The sequence below is a fragment of the Pyrgilauda ruficollis genome, unplaced genomic scaffold, assembly GCF_017590135.1.
Source record: "Pyrgilauda ruficollis isolate IOZ18807 unplaced genomic scaffold, ASM1759013v1 scaffold62, whole genome shotgun sequence".
Classification (NCBI taxonomy): Eukaryota; Metazoa; Chordata; class Aves; order Passeriformes; family Passeridae; genus Pyrgilauda; species Pyrgilauda ruficollis.
Window position 1 is genome coordinate 1,681,481 of NW_024527933.1, and position 17,890 is coordinate 1,699,370.

Sequence of the window (17,890 nt, forward strand, 5' to 3'; positions counted from 1 at the left end):
GAGCTTGATTGATTGTTTCTTTTCCCCAAGGCTTCTACACCTGAGATGAACTGCAAAGCACCCAGCCACCCTGCAGACATACAGCAAGAGCTCCTGCTGCCCCTGGTGCTCCCTGAAACCCAGCACTGATGGGAAACCAGCAGAAGGAAGGTGAGCCCACAGGGGCTCAGCCAGCAGTGTCCTGCTGCATGTCTCTGTGCCATCCCCAAGGCTCTCATTGGCAACCAGCCCCTTCCCAGAACCCTCCTTTGCTGGGCACAGTGATATCAACACCATCCCAGTCCCTTCTGCCTTAAAAATGTCCCGTCCCCACCCCTGGCTGGACTCACCGCCGCTGTTCTGTCCACCTCGTTTCGGCTGCTGAGAATGAAGCAAGCTTCTCCATTGTCCATCCTGCCAGGAGAGAGCAGCCACCCCATGAACTGCAGGGCCCACAAGGCTGGGCACTGCCCACCCCAGCCAGGCCACTGCCAGCCCCCCAGACCCAGCAAAGGCACAGGGGGACACAGCTGGGGTAACACTCCTTGCTGGGACGTGCAGGGTGTCCCCCTCCTCACTTGGCTCTCATGAGGTCCTGGTCCTTGAGCGCAGAGCCCTGGAGGTAGATCACCCTCTGGGACCACAGGGGTATCTGCAGCACGCGCCGCACCTGGATGTCCATCTCTGTTGGGCACAGGATCACCACGTAGTAATCCTGCAGGAGAGAGACCACCGTGGGTGGGTGGGGATCCCAGCGAGGCTCCAAACAACCCAGCAGCATGTGAGCACAGCCTGGGGCTCACCTGCAGGCGTGGGTGGGCATAGAACTCGTTGAGGAAGTCCATGAGGAGGTCGATCTTGAGGGAGCTGACGCACAGCACCACGTGTTTCTCCGTCTGCGCGCGGTGCCGGCTGTAATTCCCACCCGACTTCTGCCGCTCCATCCACAGGTAGACGAGCTCCTCGAACTGCAGAGGGCACGGAGCTGATGTCCCCACGGGCAGGGCTGCCCTGGGGTGGGCTGGGAGCCCCTCCCCACCCTCAGCTGTGCAGGTCTCACCTGGAGCGGCAACACCACCAGGGCCACGCAGATCATGATCACCACGAGGAGCTGGGAAGGCCAAATCTTTGGTGTCACATCTCCGTAGCCCACGGTGGAAAAGGTGACGATGCAGAAATAGAAGGACTTGAAGAGGGAGAGCTTCTCACCTGCTCTTTCTAAGTGCTGGATGCCGCAGGTCCTGGAAGGGAAAAGCCCTATCAGAGCAGGGGCTGGCCCTGCAGCAGAACTCCACAAACATGCAGCTCAAAGCCATCCTGCTGGACACAAGTATCACCCAAACCTTCCTGGGCCCAAATTGTACCCCCCTTTCCCCAAACTCATCCAGCAGCAAGGCTGGGAGCACCACTGAGCTCTGAAATAGCATTAGTCATCCACATCAGAGCATCTTCTTTATTGCCAAAAACTCATGAGCCTAAAAGCCTCATTTCCTCTCCATTCAGCATTAATGGTTTAATATGCCTCAAACCCAGACCAAGTGAGCCAGAAGAGAATTCAAAGCCTAATTCAGAGCTAAATAGCCAGTGATGAGCTCTGCTTCCCTGCCCAAAAGAACACCCTTGATGTTGGCAATGGCAGGGAAAGGGCCCAGTTAATTAGCAGGAGCCCAGTGGCCAATTACACAAATGACCTCAGGAGCTGTGATGTGTGGGGGAGGAAGAGCTGGAGCCTGGGAGTGAGATGGGTTCTGCTGAATGAACCACCCCTGGTGAATGAGCCATCCCTCACCTGTCCCTGGGGGAAGCTGCTGTCCCTGCTCTTGCGTCCACAACCCCCAGCTGCCTCCAACAACACCCTCACCCTCACTAAAAACTTCCTGTTAAAACCCTAGAATGAGGCAGGATCAGGAGTTTGACTCAGAAACCCTGCCACAGTGCTCAGTGTGGGATGGAGCAACCAGGGGAAGGTGTGAGCCCTGCTGGAGCCCAGCTCTGCCAGCTGCCCCAGATGGGCACAGCTGGACTCCCAGGGTGGGCACAGCTGGATTCCCAGGATCAGGAAGGGGGTTTAGAGAACTGGAGAACAGCACTCACCCCGTGAAAACGAGACACAGGAGGGTGCAGATGAGGATGAGCACCTGGTTGAACATCGCTGACTGTGTCCTTTGGATGGCTCGGTGCAGATCGTTCTGGGGACACAGGGGAGGGCTCCCACCAGCTCACAGAGCCTGGGGGAAAATCCCCTCCAAGCACCAGCTGCTGCCTTGCTGGCTCCAGCAGTGCCCTCCCCAGTGAGTGGGATGTGCATTCTCACCAGCAGGTCTGGGATCTGAGAGACAGCTCTTGTGGGAACAGGGGAATGGCTGGAACACCTCACCCCTGACCACCCCTGTGGTCACTGTGGTTTGGACTCTGAGGGATTCCTGGTCACAGCCTGGCATCCCCAGCCTGGCATTCCCAGCCTGGCATCCCCAGCCTGCTCACACCAAGCTCCAAATCCTGCCCCAGAGCTGGGGGCAGCCAAGGGTCCCCTCCCAGTCCTGCAGCCCTCCACATCCCTGAGGAGTGGGACAAAAAGGACCACTCACAATCATGTTCTCCAGGGCATACTTGGCCAGCCAGCAGTTGAGAAACACAGGAATGAACAAATTCCGTAAAGGAGGCCAGAATATCTACAAAAGCAAGGGTTATTTGTGGAAAAATCCACGTTCTTTTAAAAAATAGAGCCATAAGCAGCCAATCCTCCCTATGTGGAAGGATCCCAATCCAAGATGAGCAGAAGCTGCCACCAAACATGGCCCTGTTTCCCTGGCTGCAGCAGAGCAGCTGGAAAAGGAGGATGGGTTTTGGGATAACACCCCAGAGAAAGTCATTATATTGTCAAATACTGAAGGGAAAATTTCCTGCCAGCCTTAAATACCACTTGGCCAGAAACCCATTTGTTTTTATTTCACCACCAAAACACAGAACTTACTACACTTAGAGCTGCTTCCAAATGTCACCAGGACACACTCACCGTGATGATGAACGGCACCGTGTTGATCATCTCCAGGATGAAGGAAATGCGAAAAATCTGTTCCCAGATGTTCCCCTGAGGAATTAAAACCAAAGAAGAATTAGATAACCTTAGAAACTTCCCAGAGGACAATTTAAGTGATCCCACTCTGCCACAGACCCTGCTGGATGAGGGAAATACAGTAAAGGAGAGGCGCAGTGGTGGTGGCAGACACTCTGGGAGCAGGAAACATTCCCAAACTCTTCTCCACAGCCACTACATCCCTCTGTCTGTCACTGCCGCCACCCAGAGCTGGGGGACAACAACACTTCATTCAGGGATGGAGAGTGACAGTGACAGCTACAGATCGCTGGCACTCAGAGCAGGGGTGACGCAAGGTCTGAGTCTCTGCTGCCAACCCTCCCCTGGTCCCTGAGAAGATGCCATTTGTCAAGGTCACTTTTTCTGGTCATTTTAGGTGGCTTTGGTCCAAAGGAGTCAGCTTGTGCCTCTCCCTGTCTGGCTTGGAGTGCTGCCACTCCCTCCGGAGGTAGCAGGGCATGAGCAGGAGTCACCCTGCCGAGCTCAGGAAATCTGGGGTGTGTCAGCCTGACACTACAGCGAGCCTGCATTAAACAGGCCTGAATTTCTGAGAAAGCACAAAAAGAAGAGATTCTGCTCTGCACAACACTTATCCAGCAGCCCGAGGGGAAATGAAAAAGGAAAACATCCAGAGCTGGCTGAGACAGCGGCCAGACAAACATCCCCCAGGATATGTGGGAGAAATCAATTCCTGCAGAGGGCAGAGGAGGCTGAGCCCTCCTGGCTGGGGCTCTCACCTTGTAGCTGAGATAGGTGAGCAGCATGGTCTCCAGGAAGCTGATGAGGGCGATGCTGACCTGCAGGGACACACACGGGGGGCTCCCAGGGCTCTCTCCAGGTGTTGGCAGCGGATCGGAGCTCGCCGAGCCCCCCCTGCTCCAGGGAGCCCCTGGGGGTGTCACAGGTGGGGCAGAGCTCCCAGCCCAGCCCCTCTGGGCTCCTGCACACCCAGCAAGGACTGCTCACCTGCACGGCCCACAGAGGGGTTTTTCTGTCCACCCAAAAGATGTGGGACCTGCAACGAAACCCAAAGCTGTGGCTCAGCCGTCAGAGTTTCACCCCCCCATGCAAATGCAAACCCGAGGCCATCCCTGACTCAGGAGCTGCTGCTCCTTCCTGCAGTTTGCTCCAGCAGCCCCTGCACTGGAAATCAGCCATTCCTAAGGGTGCAGCCACTGCCACTTGCCAATGGATTTGGTTCTGGGATGCTGCTCCACATCCCTCGAGCAGCCCCATGATCAAGATGCAGCCTCAGGCAGCAGCCAGCAGCAGCCACCTCCATCCCTCTGCTCCCAGAGCCTGGCAGAGCTGACCCAGAGCGCTGGAGCAGCTCCCACTCACCAGTTGATGTTGGTGGACTGGTTGAACGTTGTGTAATTCTGCTTTTCGCATTCCCAGCTGGGGGAGAAAGCAGGGAAAAGCAGTCAGTGGGGGACAGGGATGCTGGGATTGACCCCCTGTGATCACTGGACAGCACTTCCATGGATCCAGACACCCTGATTCCTATAGCCAGGGCTTTGCACAGGAAAAGTCTCCCCCAGGAAGCCTTTGCTGGAGGACAAAACCCCTCAGGTACTTCAGCCCCTGCCAGAGATGCTGTGAAATGCTGATTCTCCCTGGCACAGTGCAGAGCACAGGGCTGCAGGGAGCTGGGAACTGGGAATTACCAGGTTACAATTAGCAAAAATTGCTGAGCTGCAGCTTCTGGGACGAGGCTGGCTGGGCCCCCAGCACCCTGCCAGGCAGGCAGCACCGAGCTGAGCTGTCCCTGCCCTGCTGTGAGGGATGTGCTCCTGCTGGCCAGATGGAATTCCCTGAGCTGCAGCTGTGCTAAACCTCTCAAGGATGAGCATCCATGCCCTGCTTCGTTCTCACAGGTCTGAAAGCACTTTCAGAATGTGCAGATGTGCTTGGTATTCTGCAGCTTTTACAAGGAGAAAATCAAATCACCAATTATCCAAGCTCTTGGGGAAAAAAAATCACATTGTACATGAGCTAAACGAAGCAAGGACACATTAAAAATAAGATTACACTGAAACCCAGCACAAAGCTGATGTGTGGAATCGTCCATCACCTCAAGGATCCACACAGCACACCGTATTTCCCTCTCAAATGCTTAAATGGGATTTAGCGTTAATGTCTTCAAGGGTGTCAGCCTTCAGAAAACATTTGCATGGTGATGCCCTGGAGTGGCTGAGCTCTCACCTGTGCCTGAAGGCCACGCTGAGCCCCTGACAGAGCAGACAGAATTTGGAAACGAACATGACCTGAATTTTTCCACCATGCTCTGCTCAGGGCCAGTAGATGCCCTCACACCCATCCACGGGGTTTGAGCAGGGGCCTCCAACCTGGGAAGTTTCATTAAAGCACCAGTTCAAACAGCTGGGGGAGAAAACCCATCCTGACACATGGCACAGGCACAGTGAGCCCTGGTGGGCAGCTGGGGCACTCACCAGCCGATGCCCTCCTCGGGGTTGTCCAGCAGGACACGCACGATGTACAGCAGGCACGTCAGCAGCTTCAGGGAGAAGTTGAAGAGCCGGATCCTCAGGCCTGTGGTGGAGGGCAGCAGGGATGGGGCAGCATTCCTGGGCATCCTGAGCATCCCACAGATCCCAAACACCCCAGGGTGTCCTGTGCATGCTGGGCAGCCCCACAGTCCAGCCCCACAGCTCAGGAACCCTCTGATCCCCCAGGGAGCTGCAGGAGCCCCAGGGCAGCAGCACTGCCTAGGTTTGCCCAGCTCCATCTCCTGCCCAGTGTCACAGACACAGGAGATCAACACAGAGATAAATAACCATGAGTCAGCTCCTTGCTGATCCCAAAAGATGTGAGAGACAAACAAGGAGCTGCTGGAGTGTATCCCCCTCATTAGCAGGGATCCATTTAAAAATACCAGAGCAGCACTGACCACATCACAAGCACCTTGCAGGAGCAGGGATGGTGAGGAAAAGCTGCTGCTTTATCCACTCTGCCTCCCCAGCCAGTTCATGGGGTTGTTACTCAGATTACAAGTGAGAAATTCACCACATTTTCATTAAAAACTTCCCCGTGGGCACCCTGTTGTGCTGCGCTCCAGCTTTTTAACAAGACAACAGGATGCAGGCAGGAGAAGAAAAGGCAAATTTATAAATTAACGAGCAGGCCCCCTTCCAGACAGCTAATGACATCTCGGAGGAAGAAAATAAAAACACCATTAGTCAAGTGGAGACCAATCCCCATGGCTGGAGCAGGAGAGGGTAACTCACAGCCTGCCCTGGCTGTCCCCACAGCCTGAGGGAGGCACAGCCAGCTTCGTGATGGGGACATTGGCTCCCTGACACCCCCCTGCTCCCAGCCAGCTTGTCACAGCTGTTTGTCACGCTGTGGCTGTCCTCGGGGAGCAGAGGTGGCAGGAGGCATCCTCTCCTCCCCATGCAGAGCATCCCCCAAACCAAGCCGGCCAACACCCAGCAAAGGAGCCAGGAGGGGCTGGGGACACACAGGGACAAGGCCACCAGCAGATGGCAATGGCTTCTCATGCCAAGGACGGAGTGCAGCTCTCCCGGCTCGGGCTGGGCTCGGCTCTCCCGGAGCACTCACTCGAGCGCTGGTTCTTGATGAAGAAGAGCTTCAGCCGCTCCTTGAAGGTGTTTTCATTCACGTAGAATTCCACCTGCACCCTGCGGGGAAAGTCCCCAGCGGGGCTGTCAGTGGGGTGGCAGGGCAGGAGCCCCCAGGAGCCCCCCTGTCCCCCCAGCCCCGCTGGGTGACCCCACTGACACCCCAGAGTGACCCAGGCTCGGCCCTGGGCTCCCGGCTGTCCCCGCAGTCCCAGTCGAGCCCAGGGACCACCAGAGCAGCTGATGTGACCCTTGGGGCCACCCCTGCTGGGGACCGGGGCTTGGCTGAGGTTCACACACAACCAGCTGACAGCAGAGCCACACACTTCTCCCTTTACACATTTCACAATGTCCAAAACCTCCCGAAAAGCAGCAGCTCTGGAGCTGCCTCTCCCCGATTGTCTGCTCCAGCAGAGCAGGAGCTGTTGAGGACAATGTCCCCAATGTTCTCAATGTCCCCAATGTCCCAGCTCTGTACGTGTCCTGCCTCTGCCTGGGGTGGAGAAACACTCAGCATGGAAGCTGTAAAAAACAATTCCATTGTAAACGGAGAAAATTTCCCTTTGTTGCTAAGATACCACTCTTGGTCATTCCAGAAAAACCCAGGAGCTGACAACCAACCCCAAACATCCCCTGCCATCCAGGGCCACCGGGGGTGGCACCAGGGGACAGTGCCAGGGCAGAGCGTCACCTGCCAGGGCACTTCACAGCATGGGGCAGGGAGGAGCAGCAGGTGGGTCTGGAAAGTCCCATCCCACCTTCCTTGGCTTCTCCTGCCTCCCCATCCGCAGCCCCCTGCCAGCCCCACATTCCAGGGATGGGAGAAAACCTCCCTGGGGCAGGGATGGCAGCAGGGGCTGGGATCTGCATGGAGGCTGTGTGGGTAAAGCTGTCCCAGCCCATCCCAGCTTTCATGGCACTTTATAATCGCCCGCAGCCCTTTGTAAAGCCATTATTCATCACCCTAAATCGCGCTGCTCCTGCTGAGTGCCGGGGAAACGCCAGCGGCTCCTCCTGCCTCGGCTTTAGATCGAGCAAGGCAAACTCTGCTCCTCCCTGGCCGGCGCACAAAGGAGCTCAGTGCCCTGAATTCCCCCACTCGCTGCTTTCAGCAAGCCCAAGGAAGCGCTGCTGTCATTGCTCCTTTTCTGACTGCTTGCAAGAGGTCACCGAGCCCTTGTCAATCCAGCTCAGGCACAGACCAAGGGCAGCAAATTCCCGGTGACAGTCACTGCCATCCCTCTCCATCCCACAGGTGCCAGATCCGACCAGATCCTGATTTACTGGGGAGCAGCTGCTCCTCGCTCTGACACGGAGCGATGAATATTTACCAAACATTCATGCCCAGCTGATCAGGCAGCAAATTGGGAAGGGGTTTTATGAGACTTTCATCCTGGCTCCACCCCAGCTGGCCTAAGGGGTGGGGAGGTGGCCAGAGGGGCCCTGCATCACACCTGGTTCCGGTCACCACGAGAAGGGACAACCCCAGACCCCACTGCAGGGAGAGAGCAGGAGAATTTACAAGCCCTGGCTCATCAGCACGATGCTTGAGGAGCAAACAGCGTTAATGCAGAGCCTCAGAGCCCAGCCTTTACACCTGCTAAAATTAATCGTTTCCACAGCCAGACTCGGCAAATCATTTTTCTGTGCCAGGGCATAAATCAGCTGTCACAACTGCTCACAGTGCTGCACACAAGATAATTGCTCCTTCTCCTTATTAAAAATGGCCAGGAAGTGCTGGGAACTGGCTTACAGCTCCGACAGCAGCGCTGAGCACCCCATTCATCAGAGTCCCTGAGGATTGAGAGCCTTGAGGAGCCAGAGACTTCAGGGAGCACGATTCCTCTGCCAGACATTTGTCTCGTATCAAAGCAACAAACAGCTGAATAAATCTGTGCCATCAGACAGATGGTTCACTGATCTGCAGAGCTGTGGCCCACCTCGAGACAATGACTGTAATTGCTGATGGATAAAAGGACTAAATGATTAGATCTAACTCTTTATGATAAAGTGGCCCATGTATTCATCCATCCTGATGGCTGCAGGAAGAAGGAACACTGGGAAAACAATAAAGCAACAAAAAGCCATGTCTTGACTGGGGGGAACAGGGTGTTTAACACTGCAGAGAGATGAAGAAATAAAAGGATGTGGAGGGAACACGTTCCTGTGCAGACAACCTTCCAAGGCTGAGCCCCAGATCTTTGTGGGGGTCCCACTCTGCAGGTGAATCCAACACCCCACAGCTGAAAGAAGGATGGCTCTTCCCAGGCAGCAGCACCATCCCAAAGTATCAAAGCTCCTACTCCATTTCCAGCCGAGGGAAGGAGATGACATCACATAAAACATACCCTTTAATTTCATTGTCAGGAAGTTAACTGGGAATAAGAATCAAGCAAAACTCTGACTGCATTATTACCACCCCAAAACACACTGTGACAGCTCTGCCTTCGCAGCAGCTCAGCCAGGATGGGGTGCTCAGTGTCCCCTCCTGCTGCCATGGCTGGGCATCCTTCCCACCTGGAGCATCCTGGTGCCAGCCCATCCTAGGCCACTCCAAGTGTCCCCAGCTCCACAGCTCCCCCACCTTGCCCCCACTGAACCTCCCCAGGCCATGCAACCAACAATCCTGTTACAAGTTTAGTTACAGCCCTCTGCTTGGAAGTGTAATTACTGCTATTATGCACTTCATAATGCCTGAGTGACTTCGTTTTCTTCGCTCGGTTATTTATTGTACTTTATTAATCTAAGATTAGAGGCAATTTGTTGTAAGATGATGAGTTCCCAAAAAAAGACACAATAGTTTGTTCACAATAGAAAAGTGCAGGATGAAAGGGCAGGAGGAGCACATCACAGCCCACCAGCATTCAAACAGACACTGAGGGGCACAGCCCCTGCTCCATCCTTTCCATTTCCCCAGAGCTGGGACAGTTCTCTCAAAAAGGAAGAAAACACAAAAAATATGAACCCATACAGGGATTTCTTGTCCCAGGAAGCTTCTCAAGGAATTTCTCCCATCATTTAACAAGATGCAAATAAGACTCTTCTGAATTTTTCTTTGGCGGGGGGGGGAAAGTACCTAACAAACCAGCAAAACCCCAGAAATCTCTGCAATCTGGTGGGTGCCAGCACCCACCTCTGCCAAGGCAGCCAAAGTAAGACCCCACTTCACCCCTTCACTCCAGCTCAGCTCAGCTGACAGCTCTGCACCCTCCATGCAAACCCACATGGATCAAACACTCAGAAAATGTGGCTGCAGCCACGCTGGAATCACAGAAATGTGCTGCTGGCCCAGCTGGGCTCCCTGGGGATGGGCTGTGGGTACCAGACACAGCTGAGAGGAAGGTGAGGAGCAGGGCTGGCAGTGCAGGTCTGCAGCATTTCCTCTTCCAGCAGCCCGAGGAGGCTGTGCAGGATGCTCTGAGGGCACCGTGCCATGGCCAGGCTGCCTCCAGCCCTCGCTCAGCACCAGGAGCAGCCGGTGCCAGCTGGAACCGGAGCAGAGCCAAAATCCTTCCCAAATAACCCACAAAACATGCCAGGCTGGGCCTCAGCTACCTGCTGATGAAATACCCAGGCAGCTCCAGCCCTCCTGATTCTCTTTGGGGTATTCTTCCTTTTTCCCCATGATTTTCATGATGTTGATGGGTGTTTGGACACAGAAGCTTCAGTGAGCCAGGTGCCACGGAGCAAGCTGCGCGCTTGTGTTTGCCATCCTCCATCTATCCGGGGTGAGCAGAGGACGGGACAGCTCCAGCCCTGCCCAGACGAGCTCCCAGAGCGGGGTTTGAGGACAGGAATGGGAATTGCCATGCAGCTGTGTGCACACAGACAGCCTGGGCGCCTGCCAAAGGCAGCCACAGCAGCGAGCTGCCCCCGCGCTCTATTCGATCCGCGGTAATTGAACAATTACTCAGAGCAGGAGGAACGGCTTCAAACCGGGGCAGGATCGGCTCCAGGGGCTTCTCCTGCCACGCTGCTCCCTCACCGGCCGGGGGATGCTTGGGTTCAACCCTCCTGCCAGGGCTCTGCAGTCTCGGATTCTCAGGGCACCACGGAGCACCCGCGGAGCTCTCCCACTGCGGCAGCTCCTCCGGGGAATCTGGGGCACGTTTTAAACAAGAGAGCACAAAACAGCCAGGGAGGGACGGGGAGCTGGGGCTGCCTGTGCCTGCTCTGGGGGCACAGCCCCTCTGCCAATGCTGCTGAGCATGGAGGGGAGAGGGGGGATCTCTCTCAGGGGGGATTTCAGGTGCTGAGGGGGTACAGGACAGCACTGGGGACACCACAGCAGGGCTAGCATGGTCCATAAGGCCAGGTATTGCAAACAGGGCAAATCTGCCCACTTTCAGTGAATTTTCTGATCCCACATCCCTTAGCAAGTGCAGCACTGAAGCTGCTCTCCCCCTCACCACAGAATCCCAGATGATCCTCAGGGATCACAGCACCACCCAGCCCCGAGGTGCTGAGCAGGTCCCACAGCAGCCTGGGACAGGCAGTGTCACATCCACTATGGCACAGCCACCGTGCCACCATCACAGCCACCGTGGCACTGTCAGAGTCACCATGGTATCACCACAGTCATGGTGGCACTGTCACAGCCACCATGGCACTGCCACAACCCTGACACAAAAGGCAGCTGCCCCTCCTGGCCCCTGCAGCACCAGGAATGATTTCTCTGCTGAGGCTCACCCCAGACCAGGACCAGCAGAATCCAGTCCCACATCAATAAACACTGCCCAGGGAGCCAGGATGCTGTGGCACGTCTTGCCCCTCAAGGCCAAGGACTCATTTCTGCAAGGTTTCCTGCATTTACCATGGGAATCAATCAGAAAAAAACCCTCCTGTTTTATTATGGAGTGTGATTTTTTTTTTTTTTTTTTTTTCTTTCCCAAAGAAAGAATTGATATTGCCAACTACTCTGCAGCAAATTAAACCCAGCTGGGTGCAGGTAATGTCATCCTGGCTCCAGCAGTAATGCTGCAGTTGTATTTCTGGGGGATGAAAAGCAAATTCTAAGCAGTCACTACAGGAAAAAACCCTGCCCAAGAGTAGGTTTGGCCCCCAGGGCCACTTATCTCTCACCATGCCCTGAACTCATCCTGGTGTGCCAGTGGGACAGGGGCTGGCACAGACTGCAGGAAGGGCTCTGTGGGCCTGAAGAAATGTAACAAAAATCTCCTGCTTGACTTTTAGTTCTTTTATACATATATAATTTTTTTTATTAGGGAGGACATTGCAATGGAAATGGGAGTTTTATTGATTTCTCATTCCCCGAAGGCAGCTGTAATCCCTCTCCAACTGTGTTCAGCAGCTGCAGAGCTCATTTCCAGGCACCAAACCAAACACTGGAGGAAACAGGGACATGCTCAGGGCTTCAAGTTTTAGAAAATAAAATACTTTGGGCTGGAGGGACCTTAAAGTTCGTCCTGTTCCACCCCCTGCCGTGGGCAGGGACACTTTCCACTAGCCCAGGGTGCTCCAAACCCTGTCCATCCTGGCCTTGGACACTTCCAGGATGAGATAGCATCTCCCATCCAAGGTTTGGATGGTGCTCATGTCTGGGCAGTGGCACCACTTGCTCCTCAACAAAATAATTATACTTCTAGTAAAGATTAAAACCCCAAAAGGGAAGCAGCAATGGATGACAGGCTGTGCTCCCTTTGGCCTATTTGTTTTGCAACATTGGAGACCGACACTCATGAGTCTGCTCCTGTAATTGTTTGTGCTGATGAATCTGCATGGTTTAATTAGGGCTGTGCATGGAGCTCATCGTTAATGGATAATTGCTGATTTGCTGCTATCATTTCTTCCTCAATAAACTTGTTCTTATTATCCACTTTTAGTTACTGTTAATGAAGTTTTCTTTATACCCTTTTAAAGTTTTGAGCCTGCTTTGCCTTCCTCCTAATCCTATCTCACAGTAGGAAATAAGTACATTCTAGTGGGTGCACTGGTGTTTGGCCAGTTCTAGACCCAACACAACTTGTCTGTCCCTGGGAACAGAGAATCCTCCCCACCATGGGAATTACTGAAGGATTTGCTGCTCCCATACAGAATTCCTGGATGCCCATAGCAGTAAAGGACAAATCTTGTGCTTATTGGCTTCCCTTAAAAGCAGGATCATCGTGGAACCACGGGCTAGTTGGGGTTGGAAGGGACCTTCAAAGGTCACCTGGTTCCAGCCATGGGCAGGGACAATTCCACTAGACCAAAAACCAAAAACCAATTCCACTAGAGCAGGACGTGCCAAACCCCATCCATCCTGGCCTGGAACACTTCCATGGATGGACCATCCACTTTAACCCACAGTGATTAGAGCCAAGGTTAAGCACTGCTCTCAGCACTCACTGCCCAAAACACCCAGCTCACCACGTGCAGCAAACACCCCAAATTCCGAGGATGAGCAGGATCAGCTCTTCCCCAGGGCACGTCGGGGTCCCTTGTCCCTCCCCGGGGCACCGGGAAACACAGGCGGAGAACTTACTGTGAGAAGGAGGAATCCACGCTGAAATCCTCGGCGTGAGGCCTAAGAGCGAGAGCAGCACAGACCGTGAGGGGAGCGCAGAGCGTCAGGGGAGCACAGGGCATGAGGGGAGCACAGAGCATGAGGGAGCTCAGAGCGTGAGGGGAGCACAGAGCGTGAGGGGAACACAGACCGTGAGGGAGCGCAGGGCGTGAGGGAGCTCAGGGCGTGAGGGAGTGCAGGGCGTGAGGGAGCTCAGGGCGTGAGGGAGCGCAGGGCGTGAGGGGAGCATGAGGGGAGCACAGAGCGTGAGGGGAACACAGACCGTGAGGGGAGCGCAGGGCGTGAGGGGAGCACAGGGGGTGAGGGGAGCATGAGGGGAACACAGAGCGTGAGGGGAGCCCAGGGCATGAGGGAGCGCAGGGCCCGGCCCAACCTGGCACACCGTGATGGCACACCAGGATTGGCACATTTGGGATGTGGCACTGGGGATGTCACACCGGGAATGTCACACCAGGGTTGTGCCACCAGGAATGTCACACTGGGGCTGGCACACCGGGGCTTGTCTCCACTGGGGATGTACCACAAGGAGTATCACACCAGGGCTGTGCCACCATGGCTGTGCCACAAGGGCTGTCACACCAGGGATGTCCCCCCACTGGGGATGTCACACCGGGGATGTCACACCGGGACTGTGCCACCAGGGCTGGCCCACCAGGAATGTCCCTGCCAGCACTGGCCCACCGGGGCCTTCCCTACTGGGGTTGTCCCACCAGGAATATCCCACCGAGGATGTCCCACTGAGGACGCCCCCACCAGGAATATCCCACCGAGGATGTCCCACTGAGGATGCCCCCACCAGGAATATCCCACCGAGGATGTCCCACTGAGGATGCCCCCACCAGGAATATCCCACTGAGGATGTCCCCACCAGGGATGTCCCACCAGCAGCGCCAGCACCACAGGGACCGGAGGCCACCCAAGTGCTCAGCCGAGGTCACACCGTGCCTGGGATGTGTCCCTGCTCAGCTCCCAGTGATGCTCTGCTGGCTCTGCCAATTACAGCCCCTTCAAGGACTCAGCTCCATGGATAAAATCAGGTTTCACGGCTGTTTTATGCCTTTTATTTTTTAAATGATTCTCACAAACTGCCTCGCTGCTCTGCCTCCAATCGGTGTCACACCTGGTGCAGGGAAATTGGACTTTGAGGGCTTGGTGCTTCCAGGAGTCAGCACTGTGCCTCTCCTGGGCTGGTTTTACAGACATGAGTGATGACCAGAGAAAGGGAAAGAAAACAGAGTAAAAAATAAACCAAAAATCAAATCAAATAACAGAGGAACAATGGGGGTGATGAAGGGTTCAAGGCAAGAGGAGGAAGAACACAGAGAAAAAGAAGAGAGGGTGAGAGGCAAAGGGCCTGTGCTCATGTACTGTACACCCCACAGACAGACAGACAGACAGTACAGGGCTATCAAACACAGCAATTCCGGCTGCAGAGCAAAAAATCCCCTTGTGAAAATGATGCTGTCACCAAGACACCCAGGAATGGCTCTGGGTCCCCATCCTTAACTGAGCCTGAGCCCTTCCCTGTTCCAGCAGTGTCCTCTCTCCTCTCCTGATTTACTGCAAGCCAGGGACACCAAGAAATATCATCACAGCCAAGGGGGCCACTGCAGACCATAAAGATTTTTCTTGCATTTTGCTTTTGCTTTACAAGTCTGCAGCACTCCAGCACAGTTCAAACTAAATAAAAGCAATAAATTCACATTTCAGCAGGAATGCGAGCCAAAAGGAAGCTGATCCATCCCTCAGCTACGAGGAGCAGCCTCCCTGGGACAGGATTTATTTTGCACCTACTCCTGGGCTCTGCTCCATGCAGAGCCTGGGGAGGAGCTCATTGCTCCTTCTCCTATCCCAGGTTGCTCCAAGCCCTGTCCAACCTGGCCTTGGACACTCCCAGGGATGGGGCACCCTGTGCCAGGGCCTCCCCACCCTCACAGGAAGGATTTCTCCCCCAAATTTAATCTAGCCCTGTTTTCTGTCACTTTGAAGCCATTCCCCCTTGTCCTGGCACTCCAGGCCCCTATCCAAAGTCCTTCTCCAGCTCTTTTGGAGCACCTTTTGCTGAAGGCTGCTGCAGGATCTCCCCAGAGCCTTTTCTTCTCTGGGCTCAGCTCCTGCCCTGCTCCCTCCTGCCATTTCCCCCTCTTCCCTGCTCATTTCCAGCTTTCTCCTGAAGCATTAAGTTAATTCCCACCAAAGTGGGCTCTTGTGGCACCTCTCACAGCAGGGACAAGCCCTGGGGTGGCTCTCCAGCTGAGCTGTGCCTCGGAGCAGCCCTGGCATTTATTCCTGCCCAGCAGCCCGGGTTCTCTGCAGCTGCAGAGCCTGGGGAAGGAGCCTGAGCTGGCAATTTCCCTGCAGCTCAATTGGATTATCCCACGTTAGCAGCAGGGGCTGCTCGGGTCCCTGGCTTGCCTTTGCTTTGAGCAGTGGCCTTTCCTGCCTCGCAGAGATGTTTATGGGCAAAGAATCAGCAAATGATTTGGTTTTCTCCTAATCTGGTGCCAGCTGGCAGCCGGGAAGGGTGGGGGAACAGGAGCTAATTCCAGCTGCAGAGCAGCCCTCCTGAAAGCCAAACAGCAAAGGCACAAAACCACACAGGTCAGGGGGTCCTGCAGGACAGGATGGTTCTGGAGAACTGAGCCAGGGAGATTCCCAGGATTCCTTCCCCCAAATCCATGGGCTCAGCAGGACAATAAACACCTCACTCACATGGAGGCATCACAGACAAAAGGGATTCCAAAATCATGGACAGATGCAAACCTCCCCAAGGTTCTGGCTACTCTGTGCGGTGGTTAAAACACATGCAATAAAATAACCTCTTTTTTTGGTTACAAAAAGGTGCTTTTGGCTCCCAAATGAGTGAACTTTGTTGTGCTGGTCACAGAAGCAAGAAGTGATTTGAGGTATCCCACTGAAACCTCTCCTTCTTCCCACCAGGCACCCAAATTCTCACCAACAGCCCAGCTGCTGAGGAAATATGGAGATTTCTCCAAGAAAACTAAAAATAATTCCAAATCTCATCTGGAAAACAGCCATTTTCCAGGTCCCAAAAACACTTTAACAGTGATTTACGATATACAGAACCTAAGCCACTTAATGGAGTCAGAAAGGTTACACTGGCTTTTAATGTGTTTTAGATAATCTACTTCAAATTGACCTTTTTATTTCATCCAGATCTGGCTCCGTGAGAGCAGACAAACCTCAGCTCATCTCATTCCCATGGAAAACAACGACAGCACAGGCAGCCAAATGACCCTCACCCCCCTGCAGGGTCCAGGGGCTGGGAGAGCAGAGCTGTGCCCACACAGGGCAAGCTGAGGCTCCTCAGCGCTGCCAAGCATCCAACCACCATGCCAGGCTGCTGGCTGGCACAAGCAGCACCTCTGGACAGAGGAGCAGTGCAGGGAAGGGTGGGAGAAAGGAGAGGAGCAGAGGGGGAAGGAACTTCTTGGCTGCTCCAGAGACAGGTCTGCCCCCACCTTTCAAGCTACAGCCCCTGACAAAAGGGGAAGGCTTTATTAGAAGGTGAGGAGACAAAGGCACATTTATTATTAGAACAAAGCCATAATAAAGCTTGCTTATGTAAAAGAGAGAGCAATCACCTGCCCACCCATGCTGGAGGCAGCTCCTCAGCTGAGCAGCACCTTCCACCTCATCCTGCCTCCTCAGCTCTGGCTCCAGCTCCTCCCAGCAAAGGCAGGGCCCCCCTGAGCTGGGCAGGGGTGTGCACAGCACCCCTGGGCTCCAGCATCCCAAGAACTGAGCCAGCAGAACCAGCTCCCTTCTCTCCAGGGGGGAAGGCAGCCAGCCCCAAGCCCCAGCTCTCCTCCAGCTCTGCCAGGGCACTGCAGGACCTGGGTGGCATTTGGCTCCTGTGCCTCATGCAGATATTTTGAGGCTAAATGCTATCCCTGTGTTCCAAGTGCTCCAGGATGCTCAGAGGGAGAGAGGAGCACAGCACAGCAGCAGCTCAGCCCAGCTCACACCGGGACCTGTTCCCTCCCAGCAAACTCTGCTCCTTACACCACTGTCTCCTGAATTTTTGGTAAATGAAGAGCATTAAAAATTCATTTCTGGTGGTGCATTTCCTGTTCAATTTACAGCCATCCTTTCCAAACAAACAAACAACAACATTCATGCCATGACTTGAAGCCTCTGGAAGTTGCAGACACAAGTAATGACCTGCCAACACTGCTCCTGGCTTCAGGCTGCTTTAATATCCACTTGCAAGGCTCAGAGGCATTTCAAGACCAAGGTGGAAAGGTATTAAATCTGCTGACTTTTTTCCCTGGCTCTGGGAAGGATTAATGCCTTTTCACCCTGATCTGGAAATGCCTTCAAGGCAGGGTCAAGGCAGGGGGGTGAAGATGAGCCAAGCAAGGTAAGAGCCTGGGGAGGCTTCCCAGAGCAGTGTTCATGCTCTAGAGACAGGAGCTGCACCACGGTTCCTACCATACTGACAGTGAGAAACTCAGCCCAAAATAGCCTGATGTGAGAAGGACAGATGGGAGGAGATGAAAAAAGAAAGTAAAGAGGGGGAGAAGGAACAAGGAAGGGGAAAGTGAGAGGAAGAGGCACGCTGCTCACAAAGCCCTGCGAGAGGGGAGGGAAGGGCAGCTCCCCTGCCCGCTGTGGATGGAGAAGGGATGACCCCAGCGAAAGGGCTTGAGCCTCAGCACCCCT

At 54.6% G+C, this 17,890-nt stretch overlaps 1 protein-coding gene across 1 annotated transcript in view; it reads right to left on the reverse strand.

Moving 5' to 3' along the window:
- The window catches only part of KCNT1 (potassium sodium-activated channel subfamily T member 1), a 77,252-nt gene that overhangs the window by 16,151 nt on the left and 43,211 nt on the right, over positions 1-17,890 (reverse strand). Inside the window, exons 3-14 of the mRNA XM_041483969.1 lie at positions 6,659-6,738; positions 5,530-5,629; positions 4,418-4,474; positions 4,043-4,091; positions 3,814-3,873; positions 2,996-3,070; positions 2,568-2,651; positions 2,074-2,168; positions 1,040-1,220; positions 783-947; positions 558-694; positions 330-393 (exon numbers count right to left, since the gene is read on the reverse strand). Coding sequence (XP_041339903.1) covers positions 330-393; positions 558-694; positions 783-947; positions 1,040-1,220; positions 2,074-2,168; positions 2,568-2,651; positions 2,996-3,070; positions 3,814-3,873; positions 4,043-4,091; positions 4,418-4,474; positions 5,530-5,629; positions 6,659-6,738 — 1,147 coding nt within the window. The remainder of the gene's footprint in view (positions 1-329; positions 394-557; positions 695-782; positions 948-1,039; positions 1,221-2,073; positions 2,169-2,567; positions 2,652-2,995; positions 3,071-3,813; positions 3,874-4,042; positions 4,092-4,417; positions 4,475-5,529; positions 5,630-6,658; positions 6,739-17,890) is intronic.